Source organism: Neoarius graeffei, chromosome 15 (assembly GCF_027579695.1).
Source record: "Neoarius graeffei isolate fNeoGra1 chromosome 15, fNeoGra1.pri, whole genome shotgun sequence".
Taxonomy (NCBI): Eukaryota; Metazoa; Chordata; class Actinopteri; order Siluriformes; family Ariidae; genus Neoarius; species Neoarius graeffei.
In genome coordinates this window covers 59,930,771-59,954,318 of record NC_083583.1, presented here as the reverse complement: position 1 = coordinate 59,954,318, position 23,548 = coordinate 59,930,771, and the positions used below count along the sequence as shown (strand labels likewise).

Sequence of the window (23,548 nt, the reverse complement as noted above, 5' to 3'; positions counted from 1 at the left end):
CCTTAGTGTTTGTCTTGTCACATTATAAGCTGGAATTAAAATGGATTTTTGGGGGGTTAGCACCATTTGATTTACACAACATGCCTACCACTTTAAAGGGGCACAATGTTGTTTTATTGTGACACAAACAATAATTCAGATGAAAAAACAGATATCTGGAGTGTGCATAAGTATTCACCCCCTTTTGTATGAAACCCCAAATAAGAGCTGGTCCAACCAATTCATTTCATAACTCACATAATTAGTTGATTAAGATTCATCTGTGTGCAATCAAAGTGTCACATGATCTGTCACATGATGTCTGTATAAATCAACCTGTTCTGGAAGGACCCTGACTCTGCAACACTACTAAACAAGCAACATGAAAACCAAGGAGCCTCCAAACAGGTCAGAGACAAAGTTGTGGAGAAGTATAGATCAGGGTTGGGTTTTATATATATATATATATATATATATATATATACACACACAGTGGTGCTTGAAAGTTTGTGAACCCTTTAGAATTTTCTATATTTCTGCATAAATATGACCTAAAACATCATCAGATTTTCACACAAGGCCTAAAAGTAGCTGAAGAGAACCCAGTTAAACAAATGAGACAAAAATATTATACTTGGCCATTTATTTATTGAGGAAAATGATCTAATATTACATATCTATGAGTGGCAAAAGTATGTGAACCTCTAGGATTAGCAGCTAATTTGAAGGTGAAATTAGAGTCAGGTGTTTTCAATCAATGGGATGACAATCAGGTGTGAGTGGGCACCCTGTTTTATTTAAAGAACAGAGATCTATCAAAGTCTGATCTTCACAACACATGTTTGTGGAAGTGTATCATGGCACGAACAAAGGAGATTTCTGAGGACCTCAGAAAAAGCGTTGTTGATGCTCATCAGGCTGGAAAAGGTTACAAAACCATCTCTAAAAAGAGTTTGGACTCCACCAATCCACAGTCAGACAGATTGGGTACAAATGGAGGAAATTCAAGACCATTGTTACCCTCCCCAGGAGTGGTCGACCAACAAAGATCACTCCAAGAGCAAGGCGTATAATAGTCATCGAGGTCACAAAGGACCCCAGGGTAACTTCTAAGCAACTGAAGGCCTCTCTCACATTGGCTAATGTTAATGTTCATGAGTCCACCATCAGGAGAGCACTGAACAACAATGGTGTGCATGGCAGGGTTGCAAGGAGAAAGCCACTGCTCTCCAAAAAGAACATTGCTGCTCATCTGCAGTTTGCTAAGGATCATGTGGACAAGCCAGAAGCCTATTGGATATTTTGTGGATAGATGAGACCAAACTAGAACTTTTTGGTGATAATGAGAAGCGTTATGTTTGGAGAAAGGAAAACACTGCATTCCAGCATAAGAACCTTATCCCATCTGTGAAACATGGTGATGGCAGTATTATGGTTTGGGCCTGTTTTGCTGCATCTGGGCCAGGACGGCTTGCCATCATTGATGGAATAATGAATTCTGAATTATACCAGTGAATTCTAAAGGAAAATGTCAGGACATCTGTCCATGAACTGAATCTCAAGAGAAGGTGGGTCATGCAGCAAGACAACGACCCTAAGCACACAAGTCATTCTACCAAAGAATGGTTAAAGAAGAATAAAGTGAATGTTTTGGAATGGCCAAGTCAAAGTCCTGACCTTAATCCAATGGAAATGTTGTGGAAGGACCTGAAGCGAGCAGTTCATGTGAGGAAACCCACCAACATCCCAGAGTTGAAGCTGTTCTGTACGGAGGAATGGGCTAAAATTCCTCCAAGCTGGTGTGCAGGACTGATCAACAGTTACCGGGAATGTTTAGTTGCAGTTATTGCTGCACAAGGGGGTCACACCAGATACTGAAAGCAAAGGTTCACATACTTTTGCCACTCACAGATATGTAATATTTGATCATTTTCCTCAATAAATAAATGACCAAGTATAACATTTTTGTCTCATTTGTTTAACTGGGTTATCTTCATCTACTTTTAGGACTTGTGTGAAAATCTGACAATGGTTTAGGTCATATTTATGCATAAATATAGAAAATTCTAAAGGGTTCACAAACTTTTAAGCACCACTGTATATATATATATATATATATATATATATATATATATATATATATATATATATATATATATAAAATCAATCTATCTATCGATTGATTGATCGATATATAGATATCCCAAACTTTGAATATCCCATGGAGCACCATTAAATCCATTATAGCGAAATGGAAAGAATATGGCACCACTACAAACCTGACAAGAGAAGGCCCCGCCCACCAAAACTCACAGACCGGGCAAGGAGGGCGTTAATCAGAGATGCAACAAAGACACCAAAGATAATACTGAAGGAGCTGCAAAGATCCACATCAGAGATGGGAGTATCTGTTCATAGGACCACTTTAAGCCGTACACTCCACAGAACAGGGCTTTATAGAAGAGTGGCCCGAAAAAAAAGTCACTGCTTAAAGAAAAAAATAAAACATGTTTGGAGTTTGCCCAACAGTATGTGGTAGACTCCCTGGTCAAATGAGAATAAAATTTATCTTTTTGCCCATCATTGGAAACGCCATGTGTGGCACAAACCCAGCACCCTGAGAACACCATTCCTACAGTGAAGCATGGTGGTGGCAGCATCATGCTGTGGGGATGTTTTTCATCTGCAGGGATAGGAAAGCTGGTCAGGACTGAAGGAAAGATGGATGGCACTAAATACAGGGCAATTCTGGAGGAAAACCTGTTTGAGTCGGCCAGAGGTTTGAGACTGGGACGAAGGTTCCTGTTCCAGCAGGACAATGACCCTAAACACACTGCTAAAGCTACACTGGAGTGGTTTAAAGGGAAACATTTAAATTTCTTGGAATGGCCTAATTAAAGCCAAGACCTCAATCCAATTGAGAATCTGTGGCATAACTTGAAGATTGCTGTACACCAACGCAACCCATCTAACTCGAAGGAGTTGGAGCAGTTATGTCTTGAGGAATGAGCAAAAATCCCAGTGGCTAGATGTGCTAAGCTAATAGAGACATACCCCAAGAGACTTGCAGCTGGTGGCTCTACAAAGTATTGCCTTTGGGAGGGTGAATACCTTTGCACACTCCAGATTTCTGTTTTTTTCATCTTAATTATTGTTTGTGTCACAATAAAACAAAACTTTCACCTTTAAAGTGGTAGGCATGTTGTGTAAATCAAATGGTTCTAACCCTCCAAAAATCCATTTTAATTCCAGCTTGTAATGCGACAAAACAGGACAAACACCAAGGGGGATGAATACTTTTGTAAGACACTATAGAGACCAAAACCGTTTTTGGTACCAGGCTGTAAACATGTTCGTTTTCATTGTAAATTTGGACATTTTAATATGGGGGTCGATGGGAATTGACTCGCTTTTGTAGTCAGCTTCGAGTGGCCATTCGAGGAACTGCAGATTTTAGCACTTCCACATTGGCTTCACTTTTTTGGAGTGGAGGTTGGCGCTTGGATCCACAAGCCTCTGTAATATTCACTATAGAGTCTAGTCTGTTTTGCTAATAAATGTGGCCCAGAACTGCTCCAACTGACCATCATGGCAGACGACCAATCACAGAACCACACGTTCTCGTGCCCTAGCAACAGATACAAGATGATCTCGCTTACTTGTCACAAACTTCTTCAAAGAAAACTCCTTCACAATTTTTAAGAGGGTTGCATGGTGGTATAGTGAGTATCACTGCCACTTCACAGCTACAGGGTTGTGGGTTTGAGCCTCAGCTCAGGTTATTGTCGGTGTGAAGTTTCACCCCTTCATCCTCCTCTGACCCCCATCCCCCGTTCAAAAACATAGGTGGACTGGCTATGTGAAGGTATGTAGTGCCAATAGACTGGCATCCTATTCAATATATGTTTCAAGACCTTGTCCAGATTAAAGTGGTTCCTGAAGATGAACGAATGAAGGCTTGCTTTGACGTTGTACATCTTTTCACTGCTGGATTTGCAATTAACAAGTGGTATGCTTTTTTTTTCCACGAATGACTGAAGAACTGTGACAGGAGGGCAAGTTAATCTTTAAGCAAGCATGTGAGTGACAGGCCATGCTTCAACTCTGACCTCTAAAAAAAAAAAAACCTCATGCATCTTCTTTACGGTTTTCACACACAACACAAAATGAGAAAACAATAAATTACATTTTTTTAGAAAAATGATTCTCATTCACGTGACCAGGATTAGATGGGAAATATTTGGGAGCTCATCTTACCTTTGGAAAGTCAGCAGCTAGGAGGTTAGGAGAGGGAGCTAAGGCATGACATGGGATGAGAAATTTAGTCAAAAAAAAAAAAAGGTACTTTCAAGAAGTTTTAAATAGGAGAGCAGATTAAGTGTTTTAGAAGGATGGGGGCTGAAGGATTGTGGCTCAGGATTGTGGCTTTCATGGGAATATAGCTCGAGATTAGCTCTCGCACTCACTCATAACCAGCACAGAGAATGAACATGCAAGGTTTGGAGCCTTGAGTCCATTTGAACGGACCAAAATTGTCCATTAAAAGGAATAAAAAAAAAAAAATCAGGAAAATACTGTCTTTGTGTCATAATTCATAACCAGAGCATCAGTGACGCAGTAGCTCACACGGCCGTACCATGAGAAACCAGACTCGTTTATAAATAGCTAAGTTGCTTTTCAATTAGAACAATTAGATCTTCCAAAAAAAAAAATCAGAATCAAAATCCATTGAAAGCTCAGTGAGGAGTAACGATTTTTGTGAATTGTGAACGGACGGACGGACGGACAGATGGACGCCACGTGATGACAATAGCTCGTCGGCCCAGGGCCGTGTGAGCTAATAAAAGCCAAGAAAAAGCAATACTAATGTAGCTGTGGCTTCTATGTGCAACAGTTTAGCGTGATAATGAAGTTAAAACTGTACTGTACCGTTAGATAATAAGAGTGAATTATAGAATAGATACAAACCTTTTTGCACTGGTATCATTTTTGCTGTTGTCAGGACTGAGGCTTTTCCAAAAATGTCCAAAACCAGTCTTGGTCATTTCATCTGAAATGTTGACTGTGGAAGGGTCGTGCCTTAAAACAACACAGAAAACCTTTTCAGTGATAAAAGAACAAGTCATGCTGTGATTTTACAACCCCGATTTCAAAAAAGTTGGGACAAAATACAAATTGTAAATAAAAACGGAATGCAATAATTTACAAACCTCAAAAACTGATATTGTATTCACAATAGAACATAGACAACATATCAAATGTCGAAAGTGAGACATTTTGAAATTTCATGCCAAATATTGGCTCATTTGAAATTTCATGACAGCAACACATCTCAAAAAAGTTGGGACAGGGGCAATAAGAGGCTGGAAAAGTTAAAGGTACAAAAAAGGAACAGCTGGAGGACCAAATTGCAACTCATTAGGTCAATTGGCAATAGGTCATTAACATGACTGGGTATGGACCCTTTTCACGTGACGTCACGACAAACGCGGCTGCCATTTTGGATGTGTACTACCAGTAGTTTACCACAGCCAACATTGAGGAACGGTAGCAAAGAAAGTGTTTATTTTCAGCAAGACTTCCATCATGCCACTATATTGTTGGCACCTGGATGTAGTAACCATCAACAAACAAGGCAAGGGTTATCATTTTATCGGATCCCGACGGAGAAAATGGATAGCGGCCATAAACAGGAAAGATTGGCAGCCCTCGGCATACCAGCGCTTGTGTAGTGACCACTTTGTTGGAGGTAAGACGAATAAAATTAGCCAGAAAAGGCATTACATTGCTGTTAACATTCTGTGGCGGCGAGTGTGTAACCAAATAGGCTAAAATAACCCATTGTAACCTCTTTGTTCTTCTGTAGTAGCTATTAGCTAACGACATTAGCTAGCGTTGTGTTCCTTTGCTGTTGGTAGACTGTAGGACAGATCAGAGGCAGTGTCCTACAAACAGCGCTTAATTTGAGGGGGAGCAAGCCGGAGCGCGCTCCGGAACCTCGGGCGTTGGCTCCGGCAGCTATTTACACTGGATCCAGTGATCCGACACCTCTCTTGACTATGTAAAAAAAAAAAAAGATTGTCTTTAGGCTTGCCATCCTTCCACTTGCGAGTGGTAAGTGATCTGCGCTGGGATCACACACACAGCGGCTCAGTCCCGAATCGTGGCTCGTGCACTTCACTCGCGCGCTGTGTGAGCTGTGCAGGGCCGGAGTGCGCACCCTCCAGAGGGCACTCGCTGTTCAGGGCGGAGTGATTTGGAGCGCAGGATGCCTGCGGAGCCGAGCGTATCCGTGTATTGGTGTTGCTGTGTGCAGACGAATCGTGTATTGGTGTTGCTGTGTGCACACTAATCGCTTTTAAAAACGTTAATCTGATGATCCGCTGATACGGTCTAATGTAAACATGGGCTAAGTGTTCAAAACAAGAGGAACATGTATTTGTCTCTTAAATCCAGGCCGTTCCCTGTAATCTCTAACAACGGTTGGAGAAAGTAATGGCAAATAGTGAGTGCACAAACCACAGAAGGTAAACTGTACACAGCGTCAGGGCAGTGTGATGGTATGTCTACTTTTAGATTGTGTTAGCTTATCAATGAACACACTCGTCACTCGACGAGTTTCACGTCTTTACGACGGATACTTAAATGTGTATTAGGTATTATTGTTGCAGTCTAAGCAGTCATTGTAGCAGCTAGATGAGCGAGAACCGAAAGGGTCTGTGCCATAAACCGTTATTTCTGTACGGCGTTGCTAATGTGTCGTTACTGTTGTTATTTCTCCCTCTGCTCGCCCTGTAAATGCCCTACGTCGCTGGATAGCGAAGGTGTTTTCTGCATCTCGCTCCTTTTTCTTGTATGGTCTCCGTTTGTCGCCTTCCTCGCATTCAAACCAATTCGAGCCGAAGTCCGCTACATGTCCAAAATGGTGGTCGCGTTTATGAAGGTCACGTGACTGAAAAGGGTCTATAAAAAGAGCATCTTGGAGTGGCAGCGGCTCTCAGAAGTAAAGATGGGAAGAGGATCACCAATCCCCCTAATTCTGCACCGACAAATAGTGGAGCAATATCAGAAAGGAGTTCGACAGTGTAAAATTGCAAAGAGTTTGAACATATCATCATCTACAGTGCATAATATCATCAAAAGATTCAGAGAATCTGGAAGAATCTCTGTGCGTAAGGGTCAAGGCCGGAAAACCATACTGGGTGCCCGTGACCTTCGGGCCCTTAGACGGCACTGCATCACATACAGGCATGCTTCTGTATTGGAAATCACAAAATGGGCTCAGGAATATTTCCAGAGAACATTATCTGTGAACACAATTCACCGTGCCATCCGCCGTTGCCAGCTAAAACTCTATAGTTCAAAGAAGAAGCCGTATCTAAACATGATCCAGAAGGGCAGATGTCTTCTCTGGGCCAAGGCTCATTTAAAATGGACTGTGGCAAAGTGGAAAACTGTTCTGTGGTCAGACGAATCAAAATTTGAAGTTCTTTATGGAAATCAGGGACGCCGTGTCATTCGGACTAAAGAGGAGAAGGACGACCCAAGTTGTTATCAGCGCTCAGTTCAGAAGCCTGCATCTCTGATGGTATGGGGTTGCATTAGTGCATGTGGCATGGGCAGCTTACACATCTGGAAAGACACCATCAATGCTGAAAGGTATATCCAGGTTCTAGAGCAACATGCTCCCATCCAGACGACGTCTCTTTCAGAGAAGACCTTGCATTTTCCAACATGACAATGCCAAACCACATACTGCATCAATTACAGCATCATGGCTGCGTAGAAGAAGGGTCCGGGTACTGAACTGGCCAGCCTGCAGTCCAGATCTTCCACCCATAGAAAACATTTGGCGCATCATAAAACGGAAGATACGACAAAAAAGACCTAAGACAGTTGAGCAACTAGAATCCTACTTTAGACAAGAATGGGTTAACATTCCTCTCCCTAAACTTGAGCAACTTGTCTCCTCAGTCCCCAGACGTTTACAGACTGTTGTAAAGAGAAAAGGGGATGTCTCACAGTGGGAAACATGGCCTTGTCCCAACTTTTTTGAGATGTGTTGTTGTCATGAAATTTAAAATCACCTAATTTTTCCTCTTTAAATGATACATTTTCTCAGTTTAAACATTTGATATGTCATCTATGTTCTATTCTGAATAAAATATGGAATTTTGAAACTTCCACATCATTGCATTCCGTTTTTATTTACAATTTGTACTTTGTCCCAACTTTTTTGGAATCGGGGTTGCAAGTGGGAAATTACATGCAAGCCAAAGTCTACATTTTTTTTAGAATTCATAAAAATGTCTTTTTTTTTTCCCCCTGAGAGAAGTAAGAAAAATCTACAATGGACAAAAATGTGATGTATTCTGCTTACTTGTCGTGCCCTTCAAGTGGCACCTGGACAACTCCCTCATCCTCCACCATCACACTGTGGTTCTCCTGCAAGTATCAACCCATCATGACTCTATGTTTCGACTTGAATTACAGAGAAAAAGGCTGCTTAATGACTTAAATTCTCATAAGTACTCAGGTTTAGCCACTGAATTTATTGTTTTCGAATCAGAAATTGTTGATTAATACGCTTGCTGTGATATAAAGCTCTTTCTCCAATAACAGCTCATTCACATGAACCTGCAGCCATTCACTGTTAAGATCTTAAGCCTAAAAGCTCACTTTCATGGTCAACTAGTCACATTAAAAGGGCTCGATGGGTGCTATTAGATAGAGTACTGTAATGTTGTACCTCTTCCTGTGCATCCTCCAATTTTTTCTTCTTGCTGCTCTCAGGCATGAGGTCATCGAGCCAGCTGAGCTCCCTCTTTGTGAAGATGCAGTCCAGCAGCTTACGGATGAAAACTAACGCTAACACCTGCACAGCAAAGCAGCTCACATTCACTATCAAGATTACAAACTTCTCTTTACATCGTACTCTTTACAATATCCTCCTCTCTCACACCTACAACAGGAGCGGGATTTACCATCATGGGGAAAATGATGGCAGCTTTGGTGGTTTTAATGACCCAGAGGAGGACAAGGCAGCTGAGCTGGATGATGGTGAACAGGTGGACCTTCCTCAGAGGAACATGTCTCAGATAGATGAAGTCAGGCTGGTGTTTCGCTGGCATCCCGAACAACTTCAGACGGTCAAAGAACTGCGAATGGAACAGAACACACACCATCACGACCACAAGCTTGTTTGGTGTCCGTTTTCTTTTTTTGGTTTGCACCAGCACTACAACACTAATGTAGCTAACAAGTAATGAACGTTTTCTTCCAAAGCCTCTTCATAAATGCAAGACCATAGCTTTGTGTTTGTTTCCTCTGAAACATCTGAAGCCAGTCACTGTATCTTTTCAAACCACCTCACGCTACATCGCAGGGCAGCATAACACTTCGAGGAAAGTGCCATCTACCCTCTTCCACATTCATGAGTTCACAGATGTGAATGGTTGTTGAGTGTCACTATGATTGACAGGGGAGTAAGTAACACAATCCCACCAACCCACAGAGCATGGGCAATGTTGCTCTTTTGGAACGGAGGAACTTTTTTCATAGTTCTTCCAATCCCAATTCCAAAAAAGTTGGGACACTGTGTAAACTGTAAATAAAAACAAAATGCATTAATTTGCAAATCATGGAAACCCTATATTTCATTGAAAATAGTACAAAGACAAATCAAATGTTGAAACTGAGAAATTTTACTGTTTGAAAAATATATGCTTGTTTTGAATTTGATGTCAGCAACACGTTTCAAAAAAGTTGGGACAGGGGCATGTTTACCACTGTGTTGCATCACCTCAACTTTTAACAACACTCTGTAAACGTTTGGGAACTGAGGAGACCAATTGCTGTAGTTTCGAAAGAGAAATCTTGTCCCATTCTTGCCTGATATACAATTTCAGTTGCTCAACAGTTTGGGGTCTTCTTTGTCGTATCTTGTGCTTCATAATGTGCCAAATGTTTTAAATAGGAGACAGGTCTGGACTGCAGACAGGCCAGTTTAGCACCAGGACTCTTTTACTACGGAGCCATGCAGTTTTAATCTGTGCAGAAAGCGGTTTGGCATTGTCTTGCTGAAAGAAGGAAGGCCTTCCCTGAAAAAGATTTTATCTGGATGGCAGCATATTGCTGTGAGACGTGTTTATATCATTCAGCATTAATGATGCCTTCCCAGATGTACAAGCTACCCATGTCATGTGCACTAATGCCCCCTCATACCATCACAGATGCTGGCTTTTGAACTGTGCACTGATAACAAGCCGGACGGTCTCTCTACTCTTTAGCCTGGAGGACGTGGGGTCCAGGATTTCTAGAAAGAATTTCTACTTTTGGATTCGTCAGACCTCGGGACAATTTTCCACTTCACCCTCAGTCCATCGTAAAAGAGCTCGGGCCCAGAGAAGGTGGCGGTGTTTCTGGATATTGTTTATATCTGGTTTTAACTTGTATTTGTGGACGCAGTAATTAAATGTTTTCACAGATGATGGTTTTCTGAAGTGTCCCTGAGCCCATACAGTGATTTCAACTACAGACACACGTCTGTTTTTAATGCAGTGTTTCCTGAGGGCCTGAAGATCACAGGCATCCACTGTCAGTTTTCAGCCTTGTCTCTTGCATACAGAGATTTCTCCAGATTCTTTGAATCTTTTCATGATATTACGTGCCATAGATGATAGACTATAGACTCCGCCTCTCTGGGATGCTCTTTTTATACCCAATCATGTTACTGACCTGTTGCCACATAACCAAATTAGGTTTTTTAGCATTACACAACTTTTTCAGTCTTTTGTTGACCCATCCCAACTTTTCTGAAATGTGTTGCTGACATCAAATTTAAAATGAGCATACAGGACTCGAAATTCGCTGTGGTCCGGTCGCCCGAGGCGACTTAATTTGTCATTTGGCGGGTAATTCCTGTCACTAGGCAGCCCGGCTGGCTAGTTGAAAATAAAAAATATATATGAAGCGAAGATTCAGACTAGGGCTGTGCGATATATTGAATATACTCGATACATCTCCGAAAATTCTGTGTGAGATACATAAAATTATTATATCGTAACTATCGAGTATTTTATGGTCATCTGCTGACTTGCGTTTGTTTTGTGTTTGTTGCATTTGTTTAAAACCTTTTCCGGTGGTTTTCTCCCTGTTCCTCAGGCAGTAACGTGAGAGGCTGCCTAAGGGTAAAAAAAAAAACAATAACGTCACACACTCGCCAACCAATTCCGGGCAACATCTCGGTGCTGAAAGGAACTTGCAGGAAGATTTTCTAGTTTCGGTTTACAGCGCTGACTCAGTTCGTGCAATCGCTGGTGTTGCATAGGCTACCGTGTAAGCTCTGTCAATTTCAGCGACAAATTAAAAATGGAAGCGGACAAATTGGTTCCTAAAAGAACTAGTAAGGGGTCAGTCATCTGGCATTTTTTTTGGATATCGCGAGGAGGACGTGGAACAGCAAAGGCCCCGGTCACACCGCCCGAACTTTGCTGGAGCGTTCCTGGAGCGGTGAAAAAAATTCATTACCGCTCGTAACCGTTCACCACCGTTTAACAAAAGTTGGCCCCCGTTAAAGCAACGCCGTATACACTCGGCCACCGCTGATGTTTCTCGAGGGGCCCTCCTACCGCTCCGAAAGTTTTGAGCTGCACAAAATATTGCGAGCGATGAGGAGGGGGCAATTTTCCGCCCCGGCAAAGTTCACCCCCGCTCCACCAACGCCCAGTCAAAGTTTGGCACCGCTAGACGCAAGTTCGTGGACGCTTGGGTCTGCTAGGCCAACGCAGAAATCTTGAACGCTGGACCACCGCTGCTTCGCCAGCGTTGCCCGGGCGGCGATTAAACGTTGCACAAACTTCGGTGGAGCGGTTGTAAGCATTTTACGAGCGGACATGGGGTTGCTGGAACGGTGTCGGGCGTTGAAGCAGCTATCCATGGCGGCGATGAACTTTGGTTTGGCGTTGGTATAGAGGTGTCGGAGCAGGACCAGAATTTGGCTATAAATACGGGGAGAAATGGACCAGGAGCTCATTTGGAATCGAGCTGCCGTTGAGTTCAGACCTCATCTATATCGCATTTGCTCAAAGTTACAGTAAAACTGTATCACCATGGATGCTGAGAGACTTGCTATGATTGGTGCTAAACCAACTTTATACCCCCGCCGAGCCAAAGCCCGCATGCGCAGAACGCCGCTATACCAACGCTCGCGTCACCGCTAAACCAACGCTAAAGCAACACCAGCTTCAGCGGTGCACCGCTAAGCCAACGCCCGTGTTTTCGATTTTTTTCCCATTTTGTGCACGGTGACGAGCATTGTCGAAATTCGGCCCCCCCTCCCTACCGTTCAAGGAACGCTCCAGCAAAGTTCGGGCGGTGTGACCGGGGCCAAATGCCAATTTGTAAAGTGTGCAAAAAAAAAAAAAGAGTATCAAAATACTCGGGTCTTGAAATAAATGCATATTAGTCATGAACAATGGTAACTACTCTCTTCTGCGTTATTTTTGACAGAAGTAAAATTCATACATGAACAAATTTTGGCTAGTTGATTTTCTGTTTGGCGAGTTACTTTGGAAGGGAACTAGTCCAGCTGGCTGGTGAAAAAATATATGAATTTCGAGCCCTGAGCATATATTTTTCAAATAACAATAACATTTCTCAGTTTCAACATTTGACATGTTGTCTTTGTACTGTGTTCAATAATATAGGGTTTCCATGATTTGCTAATCATCACATTCTGTTTTTATTTATGTTTCAAACAACGTCCTAACTTTTTTGGAACTGGGGTTGTAGAACTGTTGGAGGAAGTTCCCCGGGTTTTTTTGTGCCCCCACACTGCAGGAACTGAGAACGATTGTAGTTTTGAGGGCCTTTCTTAGCTCCTACAGTACTTCAGGGTAGGCATTCTCCTAGCACAAGAGGAACCATGACTCACATAAGTGTACGGTGATTGGTAGAACACGAGACAATGCAGCACCAGCAACCTCCATTTTTAAAAATCTGTGTAAAACTAGAGCCGCATAAATAACAGTTCTTAATGTGAGCATTAAAAGTGGAAGAAAAAAAATACAGTCAAATGGACGGAGAAGTCCAGGCTTTATTGAGAAAAGAGAAAATACAGCGTGATTTTGACACCTCTAAGTCTCATCTCATCTCATTATCTGTAGCCGCTTTATCCTGTTCTACAGGGTCGCAGGCAAGCTGGAGCCCATCCCAGCTGACTACGGGCGAAAGGCGGGGTACACCCTGGACAAGTCGCCAGGTCATCACAGGGCTGACACATAGACACAGACAACCATTCACACTCACATTCACACCTACGCTCAATTTAGAGTCACCAGTTAACCTAACCTGCATGTCTTTGGACTGTGGGGGAAACCGGAGCACCCGGAGGAAACCCACGCGGACACGGGGAGAACATCCAAACTCCGCACAGAAAGGCCCTCGCCGGCCCCGGGGCTCGAACCCAGGACCTTCTTGCTGTGAGGTGACAGCGCTAACCACTACACCACCGTGCCGCCCACGCCTCTAAGTGAAATATAAAAATCTTTGCTAGCATTTCCTGCTAATGTCACGCTAGCAAGCCGGCTTACATCGCTTCAGTGTTCCTTCTGGAGGTGCAGGGCTGCGTTAACTCTTGCCGAGGCCCTGGGCAGACACCCCCCCGAGGCCCCACCCCCGCCTGTTGTCAACTACGTTCAGCAAATTCACCCCCTCAGACGTGCCTGTCTAACTAGACACAGAAACTTAAACAATGACAGTGGCACAATTAGAAATACTATTGAACGATAAAACTTTATATCCATCAACACCTATTTAATCGAGAAAAAGCAATGGTGAAATAGGCAACTGCATGGTGAAAAAATCCATCAGACATCACGGTTAACAAGTCTGCTTAACTAAAGTTTAGCCTCAAGAAGCCTTTGAATGAGTGAGTCAATGAACAACATGTCAAGAACATAACCTAGGCCTACAACAGTTTCTTTAGTATTCAGAACAAGAACATTCATTTGGTACACTACCATTCAAAAGTTTGGGGTCACCCAGACAATTTTGTGTTTTCCATGAAAAGTCACACTTTTATTTCCCACCATAAGTTGTAAAATGAATAGAAAATATAGTCGAGACATTTTTCTGGCCATTTTGAGCATTTAATCGACCCCACAAATGTGATGCTCCAGAAACTCAATCTGCTCAAAGGAAGGTCAGTTTTATAGCTTCTCTAAAGAGCTCAACTGTTTTCAGCTGTGCTAACATGATTGTACAAGGGTTTTCTAATCATCCATTAGCCTTCTGAGGCAATGAGCAAACACATTGTACCATTAGAACACTGGAGTGAGAGTTGCTGGAAATGGGCCTCTATACACCTATGGAGATATTGCACCAAAAACCACACATTTGCAGCTAGAATAGTCATTTACCACATTAGCAATGTATAGAGTGCATTTCTGATTAGTTTAAAGTGATCTTCATTGAAAAGAACAGTGCTTTTCTTTCAAAAATAAGGACATTTCAAAGTGACCCCAAACTTTTGAACGGTAGTGTATATAACCGTTCGTTTTCATTTTGGAATCCAGGCGACTTTTAACTTGTGAAAACAAAGAGCGATAACAAAGAAAGAAAAATATCTTGCTTCTCAGAAATAAATCTCAGAATGTTAGGCTATGTGAAACATTTCATCCTTTCACACACGTAATGTCCCAAACAGCAGTGGCACACAGCTTTGTGCATTCAGTTTGACAGCCATGGGTCAATTTACAAGGGCACTCATCTCATCTCATTATCTCTAGCCGCTTTATCCTTCTACAGGGTCGCAGGCAAGCTGGAGCCTATCCCAGCTGACTACGGGTGAAAGGCGGGGTACACCCTGGACAAGTCGCCAGGTCATCACAGGGCTGACACAGACACAGACAACCATTCACACTCACATTCACACCTACGCTCAATTTAGAGTCACCAGTTAACCTAACCTGCATGTCTTTGGACTGTGGGGGAAACCGGAGCACCCGGAGGAAACCCACGCGGACACGGGGAGAACATGCAAACTCCACACAGAAAGGCCCTCGCCGGCCCTGGGGCGCGAACCCAGGACCTTCTTGCTGTGAGGCGACAGCGCTAACCACTACACCACCGTGCCGCCCCTACAAGGGCACTTTCCTACTTTGTTGGAAAGCGAAGTCATTAATTAAATCATTGAACTCAAGCTGGCGTAGCGTGTGAAGACATGGTGGACAGTGATCATACTGACAATGACGGGTGATTTATGCGACGGGACAAGGTGGGCTTCCTTACGGGTGGCGAAATGCATCAAAAATGTTATCAATGTGATCAAAACTTCTGAAAATATCGTTTCATATTTTCCGATCTCGCTACCTCCGAGGCCCCCTAGTGGCAAGGCCCTGGGCAGCTGCCCATGAAGCCCATTAGGATAACGCGTCCTTGTGGAGGTGTGACTGCAAACAGAATAAAAGCCCTTGAAGGTATGTAATTCTCGGAGGAGCTCCACATTGGGTAGCTCCTCTCAGTTGGTACCTCTCGAAAGCACCTTTGGACTCTGGATGGCTTGGATTCGATTTTGTGATGTTTTTTGTGTCGCACCTTCATTTCAGAACCATTTTTTAAAAATGGTTCATGTAAAATACAGATCTACAACTAGAGAGACCCCAACAATGTATCACAAACAAGTCAAAAGTGCGAATGTTATGCATGCACTAGCTACACTAGCTTACCTGTATGCCTCTGAGAGATGACGCCCCCATGTACAGGAAAACTCCGTATAACACAGGCATTGGGATGAACTACAGACAAAACAAATATATTCAATCGCACAAGCCTTGTTTGTAAAAGAAAGTAATGGGATTTACATACTACAGGCCAAAGGTGACTGACCTTTAGGATGGAAGTCATGAAGACAGAGCAGCCCATGAGGACGAAGATCATGAGTCCGGTGAAGCGCTGCTCTCTGATTCCCAGAAACTTGGGCTGCTCTCCTGGCGCTGAGCACTCGGACTCCAGCTTCAAGCTGTTCACATGCGTGATGGAGAGGACGGTGGCAGCCACGAACCACGGTAGTCCCATAACTGAACACAATCCAAGCATCACACCCACCACAAACAGGTCCAGGTGGTAGCCACAGCCTTTCTGCAGATACACACAAATGGTCTCGTTTTCATCAGAAACCTTTTTTTTTTCCTGCACACAGAGTACGTGTGAAGATAGTTCTGGGAACAGTCACATAGTCAAATATTTGACTGGGAACAGTCAAATAGTCCTGTGATCAACTGCAAAGCTCATTAAACAAATATTCAAAAGAAAAACAATATTTTGTGCTTAAGTTTAGAGAAACTAATCTGTTTTATCCCAGACGCTACATTTCAGCTCTGCTGCTGTAATCATAAAGACAATCCTGTATTCATCCCAGGACTCTCATTCACAATACGCTCCATATCCTTTCAACATATTTCAATATACTGATTTTTTTTTCTGTACAACTGTATACTGTAACGACACTCCCACTATCCAATGTCATCAAAACCTTTTGGGTCTGGTTTCACTTAAAGTGCTAGTCTTACGAAAATGACATCATAAAATCCCGAGTTTTCTGTATAGGTTGTAAAGTTCACCGATAAATAAAAAAAAAATTGGTTCGAAAAAGAACTTTTTTGCACTTGAATTCTGTTCCAAAAATCACTAAAAGCTTGTCCGCCATTAGATCGCAGCGATTTATTGGTCAGCGGCGCGGCATGCGTGACATCATACTGTATGCGCCACTGCCTTCTTTTGTAAAGCTCTCGACACAACTTTACGACAACAAGGACGAAGAGTGAATAAACATGTTGTGGTTTGCTTTTAGATCAGTAATTGTCTGTCGTCTAAGTGTTATATTTGGCCACACAGAAACTACCTTAGAACGTTACTGATCTGACGAAAGACAACTCATAAATTCAAGCAACAGGTTAAACACAAGCTGGATCCTTACTGTGCGGCGGTGAGCTCTTTGGGAGGGCATGTCGGACTTCTGTTTCCAGATTGTAGAAACTGCTCGGTGTACCAGACATCGCTCAGATCCTTCTATGTGAATCTCATCTCATCTCATTATCTCTAGCCGCTTTATCCTGTTCTACAGGGTCGCAGGCAAGCTGGAGCCTATCCCAGCTGACTACGGGCGAAAGGCGGGGTACACCCTGGACAAGTCGCCAGGTCATCACAGGGCTGACACATAGACACAGACAACCATTCACACTCACATTCACACCTACGCTCAATTTAGAGCCACCAGTTAACCTAACCTGCATGTCTTTGGACTGTGGGGGAAACCGGAGCACCCGGAGGAAACCCACGCGGACACGGGGAGAACATGCAAACTCCGCACAGAAAGGCCCTCGCCGGCCACAGGGCTCGAACCCGGACCTTCTTGCTGTGAGGCGACAGCGCTAACCACTACACCACCGTGCCGCCGCACTACAACGTCTTTAAGGATATACATTTGGGGTTTTTTTTAGTGAAAGTCACATTTTTAATCAGCCAATATGGTGCGTGAGCAGGCTGCAAAGCCAATCTACACCACACACAGTACAAATGAAATAATTTAAAAGAAGGTTATCTGCTATTAATGACTCAAATTACAGCAAAAACCAAGATAAAAAGAAACAGAAAAAAGGCAAGATTTGAGGATTGCTTCAGCTTATTTCTCCCATCTCTACCTGCTTTGAAGATGTAAACTTAAAATTAGTCTCAGCCATATACAGTTGTGGTCAGAAGTTTACATACAGTGACATGAATGTGATCTTGGATATGAACGTCATGGCAATATTTGGGCTTTCAGTCATTTCTTTGAACTGTTCTATTTCTGTGGCAGAATGATTGTACAGCATACAGCTTTAATAAAAAAAGAAAAACTAGAATTGGGTGCACAAGTTTTAATTTTCTTTGGGTTTTCTGAAATCAATGCAGGGTCAAAAATGTACATACGCTCACTTAGATTATTAATTCAGAGGTGCTGAAACCCAAAACGTCCCTTATCTTGCCAAGGCCGAGGTCTCTTAACTTCCTGTTAATGATCATGATTGACTACAGCCGGTAGCTTCTCTGTGCCTTCATAAAAAGGGTTTGTTTACAGCACTCATTGGATTGACCAACACACAGTCAAATGGGAAAGTCCAAGGAGCTCAGTGCAGATCTGAGAAAGAGGACTGTAGATACATACAACTCCGGAATGTCTCTTGGAGCCATTTCTAAACAACTGCACATTCCAAGATCAGTTCAAACAATTGTCTCCAAGTTATTGTGAGGTGTAGTCACTTTGCCAAGCCACTTTGCTTCAAGAAAACCCAAACTGTCACCCTCAGCTGAAAGGAAATTGGTTTGGATGGTCAGGAACAACCTGTGAACCACCAAGGCACAGCCCTGCCATGAACTGGAAGCTGATGGATCACTGTCTACAGTTCAGATCACCATGGACTAAGAGGCTGCTATCCAAGAAATAACCCCCTGCTCCAAAATTGACACCTTCAAGCTTAACTAAAGTTTGAAGCTGATCACACGGACAAAGAAAAAGCCTTCTGGAGGAAAGCTGTATGGTCAGATGAGACAAAGATTGAGTTGTTTGGCCACAATGACCACCATGTACAGAGGGACACTGTATCAGCTGGTGGTGGTGGTAGGATCATCATGCTCTGGGGCTGTTTTGCTGCCAGTGGAACTGGTTCATTGCACAAAGTGGATGGAATAATGAAGAAGGAGGACTACCTCAGAATTCTTCAGGATAAACCATCAGAAACTTGAACACGACTTGGGAGTTACAACAGGACAATGAACCCAAGGACGCATCAGAGCTGGTTGTGGAGGATAAAGCAGGCTAACATTAAGCTTAAAACAAGTCCTGACTTCAACCCTATTGAAAATATATGGACTGTGCTTATAAGTCGAGTTCATGCCAAGAAAAAAAAAACAAATTCAATTGAACTCTACCAATTCTACCATGAAGAGTCGTGAAATATCCAACCAGAATTCTGCCAGTAGCTTGTTCATGGTAAACATAAATGTTTGGTCAAGTTGAATCTTGCAAAGAGACATTTTACCCAAATATTAGGTGTGCTGTATGTATATTTTTGTCCCTGTGTTGATTTCAGAAAACCCAAAGAAAATTAAAACTTGGGCACCAAATTCTAGTGTTTTTTTTGATTAAAGCTGTATGCTGTATAATCATTCTGCCACAGAAAAAGAACAGTTCAAAGAAATGACTGAAAGCCCAAAGATTGCCATGACATTCATATCCAAGATCACATTCATGTGACTGTATGTAAACTTCTGACTACAACTGTATATATATATGTGCTATTGTTTATGGATATATCATGCAAGTCAAGCCATACATTGATTTTTGGAAGTCTTCCATTAAATGCATACTGTACAGAAACAGTACATTTTTTTCTTTGAATTGCCTTTAAATGGTAAATATCAAGCTCTGGCAAGCCATACCACTTTCTGTTATTAAACAAGCAGAACTCAATGCCAATGGTATCAACAAAGACGCCTCCGCTGCCAACAAGTCTACTCCTTCTTATTACTCATTTGTATGCCTGAAATACCCATCCATCTTTTATCTATACCGCTTATCTGTCAGTGTTGCAGGGGAAGCTGGAGCCAATCCCAGCTGACTTCACGCGAGAGGCAAGGAACAGCCTTGGTAGGTCGCCAATCTATCGCAAGGCTAACACAGAGACGAACAACCGTTCACGTTCATGAGTAGCCTGTTGACCTAATCCACGTGTCTTTGGACATATGGAGGAAACCCACGCAGGCACAGGGAGAGTATGCACGCTCAGAAGACAGAAAGGCCCCAGTCAGTCATGAGGTTTGAACCAAGAACCTTCTTGCTGTGAGGCAACAGTGCTAACCACTGCACTACCTATTGAAGCTAAAACTGTTTCAGACAGACAACTGAAAACCTAGGAGCAGAGGCATAAAAACAACCAAACATGACCGTTCCCTTTTATAGGGAATACAGTCAGCCTGCTCAGCACTGTATTCCACAGCTCTGAATCTAAAATGGCCTGAGCATCATGGTGAAAATAACCGTGTATGCCTATAATTTAATTCTCCTCTACCTTCAGCTTGTGTTCCTTCCTGTTAATGATGACAGCTGTGATCTGCTGGTCCATAAAGATCAGGATGGTACAAAGCAGTGCTGGGAGGAAGGAGACGAGGACTGTCCACCATGGGTTTGGTCCCACAGGGTTGATGATCCAACCGCGGTCATCTCTAGTAGGCTGTAGAGGGTCAGGAGATCAGACACATACAGAGTGTGTGCGGAGGTTTTTTTTTTAACTATAAAAACCTAAACATATTGACTTAGAACCAAACGCAGTCAAACTTCATGTACGATTACTGAGAGGCGAGGTTACGTCAGACAAAAAGCACTGCAGAGTCATGGTCATCATTATGAAGTGAGACTCACTTTAAATTCATTGGGGACCTGCAGTTTGGGAGAGGGAATCCCAAGAAAAAAGTCGATCACCACCATGGTGACGATCGTGATGAAGACTGCAAAGTCACCGATGACTGCCCTCACCTGCAATAGAAAAGAGTCAGAAACACTCCCGCACAAGTGAGGACAGAGTCTCAAACATCGACATAAATATCCCTATACTGGACTAAAAGCTAAAATAATACGCTGGCACAAACCCACACACATACACACACTTGCCTTGGTGGGGAAGTAGCGGCTGGTTTTGAACTCTTTGAGAAAGAAAGACATGGCGACAGTGGCGAAGAACAGGATGATGGACCAGAAGAGGACGTCGGGGATGTAGGGGCCGTGCTGGCCGCATGCACTGCCCTGGAACTCGCCCTTGAGCTCCATACAGCTCTACAGCACAGAACAGCACAAAACATCCTCACCACACTGCTGTAAAACTCTCTCTGTGCACACATCACAATAACTGAATTCTGTATTAATGCGCCAAGTTTTAAGCCAAGTAACCTGTTCCACTTACAGCTAGACTGCCTTTCGGATTTTTCAAGTGTATAATAATCCATCCATTATCTGTAGCCGCTTTATCCTGTTCTACAGGGTCGCGGGCAAGCTGGAGCCTATCCCAGCTGACTATGGGCAAAAGGCGGGGTACACCCTGGACAAGTCGCCAGGTCATCACAGGGCTGCACATACACACAGACAACCATTCACACTCACATTCACACCTACGGTCAATTTAGAGCCACCAGTTAACCTAACCCGCATGTCTTTGGACTGTGGGGGAAACCGGAGCACCCGGAGGAAACCCACGCGGACACGGGGAGAACATGCAAACTCTGCATAGAAAGGCCCTCGCCGGCTGCTAGGCTTGAACCCAGGACCTTCTTGCTGTGAGGCGACAGCGCTAACCACTACACCACCGTGCCGCTCAAGTGGAGGCGATAAAAAGAATTTTCCCGACATCCAATTATTTTTGTTTAGTGGCCCGAAAGTTACTGAATTCGAATTACGGACATCCAGTTTTATTAGTTTTTTTTAAATAGAACAATTAATGAATTGAGGGCCACGTGGCCTTAAATTCTCCACTATTTTTTCCTGCTTCACCATGACGCAATACAAGATACTATGTCATGCATGACGTGCTGGGCTTTCCCCGTTCGCGCAAGGCATTGTGGGATACAAATTTGAAACAGGAGAGAAAAATGGAGGATGTGAGTGTGCGAATGAAGCGTGAAAGACCGACTACAGTAACAGAAAGCGAGAAGAAAAGACGTTATATTCTATAAAAAGGAAAGGAAACGCAGGACCAAAATAATAAATATCGGCGCTCAGCGAGCACCTCGGTGTGATCAGCTGTTCGTTTAGCGACAGAATGATGGAACTGTCAGGTCAGTGCACGGTCAAAGGTAAACCTGCGCATGCGCACACGCACACACGGACTTCCTCTGTCTGCTTGACTGCGCGAAGCGAGCGATTTCATGCGCATTATTTGTTCGGGAATCCTCTCAGATTAAATCACTTCCCAGCCACAGAGCGGCCTGATATATTTTGTGAGATGTTACAGAAATAAACGTGTCACAGTGACCAAATTTCAGACGGAACTAAATTTCACAGATTTTTATGAAATCGAAAGGCCGTCTAGCTTTAAGCTGTTGTTCTGGCATTTAAATGCTCCAATCTTTGTTGAAAAACTATATTGCTTGTTGGGAAAAAAAAATTTATTGCCTATGCAGCATTAATAATAAATTAAATAATTTATTCTACATTAGATTTTATAATCGGCGGCACGGTGGTGTAATGGTTAGCGCTGTCGCCTCACAGCAAGAAGGTCCGGGTTCGAGCCCCGTGGTCGGCGAGGGCCTTTCTGTGCGGAGTTTGCATGTTCTCCCTGTGTCTGTGTGGGTTTCCTCCGGGTGCTCCGGTTTCCCCCACAGTCCAAAGACATGCAGGTTAGGTTAACTGGTGACTCTAAATTGACCGTAGGTGTGAATGGTTGTCTGTGTCTATGTGTCAGCCCTGTGATGACCTGGCGACTTGTCCAGGGTGTACCCCGCCTTTCACCCGTAGTCAGCTGGGATAGGCTCCAGCTTGCCTGCGACCCTGTGTAGAAGGATAAAGCGGCTAGAGATAATGAGATGAGATTTTATAATCCTGTCTGAGTTACACAACTTCATGTTGATTATTTCTTAATATTTCTTAAGCTTCGCTTTTCATAGAAACATGAAAGCACATCAACGATGTGTTTGGCTGAAATCATTAGGGATTTGCTTGATTGCGTGCGTGCGTGCGTGAGCATATGTGCGTGTGCTGCAGACAAAATATGGGGTAGCAGGAAAGAGCATGAACTGGAATGAACCAGGGTAGGATTTAGCTTTTTAAGCTCCTCCTTTCTGAGCCGGCAGGAAACACGTTTCTGTATACCAGGAGACGCAGGGCAACATTCTTTGTCCCGACTCCATTATTATTTCTCCACCCATATCCTCCTGTGACTGTTTAATCCATAGCTGTATCGGCATCTCTGCATTCATACTGCATGCACGTGTTACAGATGATCATTTGACATTTTTTTTCCTGTACTGAAAAAAGAAAAGAAATCCTTTTCACGAGCAACTTATTAAATACTGCGTAATGGGAAAAAAAATAAGAGCAAAAACACGTACATTCTTTCGTAAAACTTTAAAAGTCGTAAACAAATGCTTTTAAATCTGTATTGTTCATCCTTTCGGATATGGGATTATTATTTTTTTTCCAGACAGAATACTTTGTAGTGATGTGATCCCAGTGTAGTTGTGTGGGTCTGAACTTGCTCACACACCCACAAAACTTGATTTTCACTGTAGTGCTCTAATGATGAAAAAATAGCGCCACCCAACCAGCAGAGGGCGCTGTACACGAGTAGTATTTATTACACACTCTTTAACTTCTAAGTGATTTTTCCTAATACAAGGAAATATGAAGAAATTCATATGCTACGGATAAAGATTCGGTTGAAAAAGGTGGGTGTTTTCCTTTTAGGGGATCACTCGTTGCCCAGGACTTGAAAGATAAAGATGTCAGATAGAAACAAGATTAGACACGTTTAGACAGCGGTTC

The 23,548-nt window shown here is 43.1% G+C and overlaps 1 protein-coding gene across 1 annotated transcript in view; it reads right to left on the bottom strand.

Annotated features, from left to right (window-relative positions):
* Positions 1 to 4,245: 4,245 nt before the first annotated feature.
* slc4a10a (solute carrier family 4 member 10a) overlaps positions 4,246 to 23,548 on the bottom strand; it is a 66,376-nt gene continuing 47,073 nt past the window's right edge. The window contains exons 16-25 of the mRNA XM_060941736.1: positions 20,687 to 20,848; positions 20,438 to 20,551; positions 20,088 to 20,249; positions 15,868 to 16,119; positions 15,708 to 15,776; positions 8,964 to 9,137; positions 8,729 to 8,854; positions 8,360 to 8,424; positions 4,948 to 5,058; positions 4,246 to 4,274 (exon numbers count right to left, since the gene is read on the bottom strand). Of these exons, the coding sequence (XP_060797719.1) occupies positions 4,262 to 4,274; positions 4,948 to 5,058; positions 8,360 to 8,424; positions 8,729 to 8,854; positions 8,964 to 9,137; positions 15,708 to 15,776; positions 15,868 to 16,119; positions 20,088 to 20,249; positions 20,438 to 20,551; positions 20,687 to 20,848 (1,248 nt within the window). The 3' untranslated portion in view covers positions 4,246 to 4,261. The remainder of the gene's footprint in view (positions 4,275 to 4,947; positions 5,059 to 8,359; positions 8,425 to 8,728; positions 8,855 to 8,963; positions 9,138 to 15,707; positions 15,777 to 15,867; positions 16,120 to 20,087; positions 20,250 to 20,437; positions 20,552 to 20,686; positions 20,849 to 23,548) is intronic.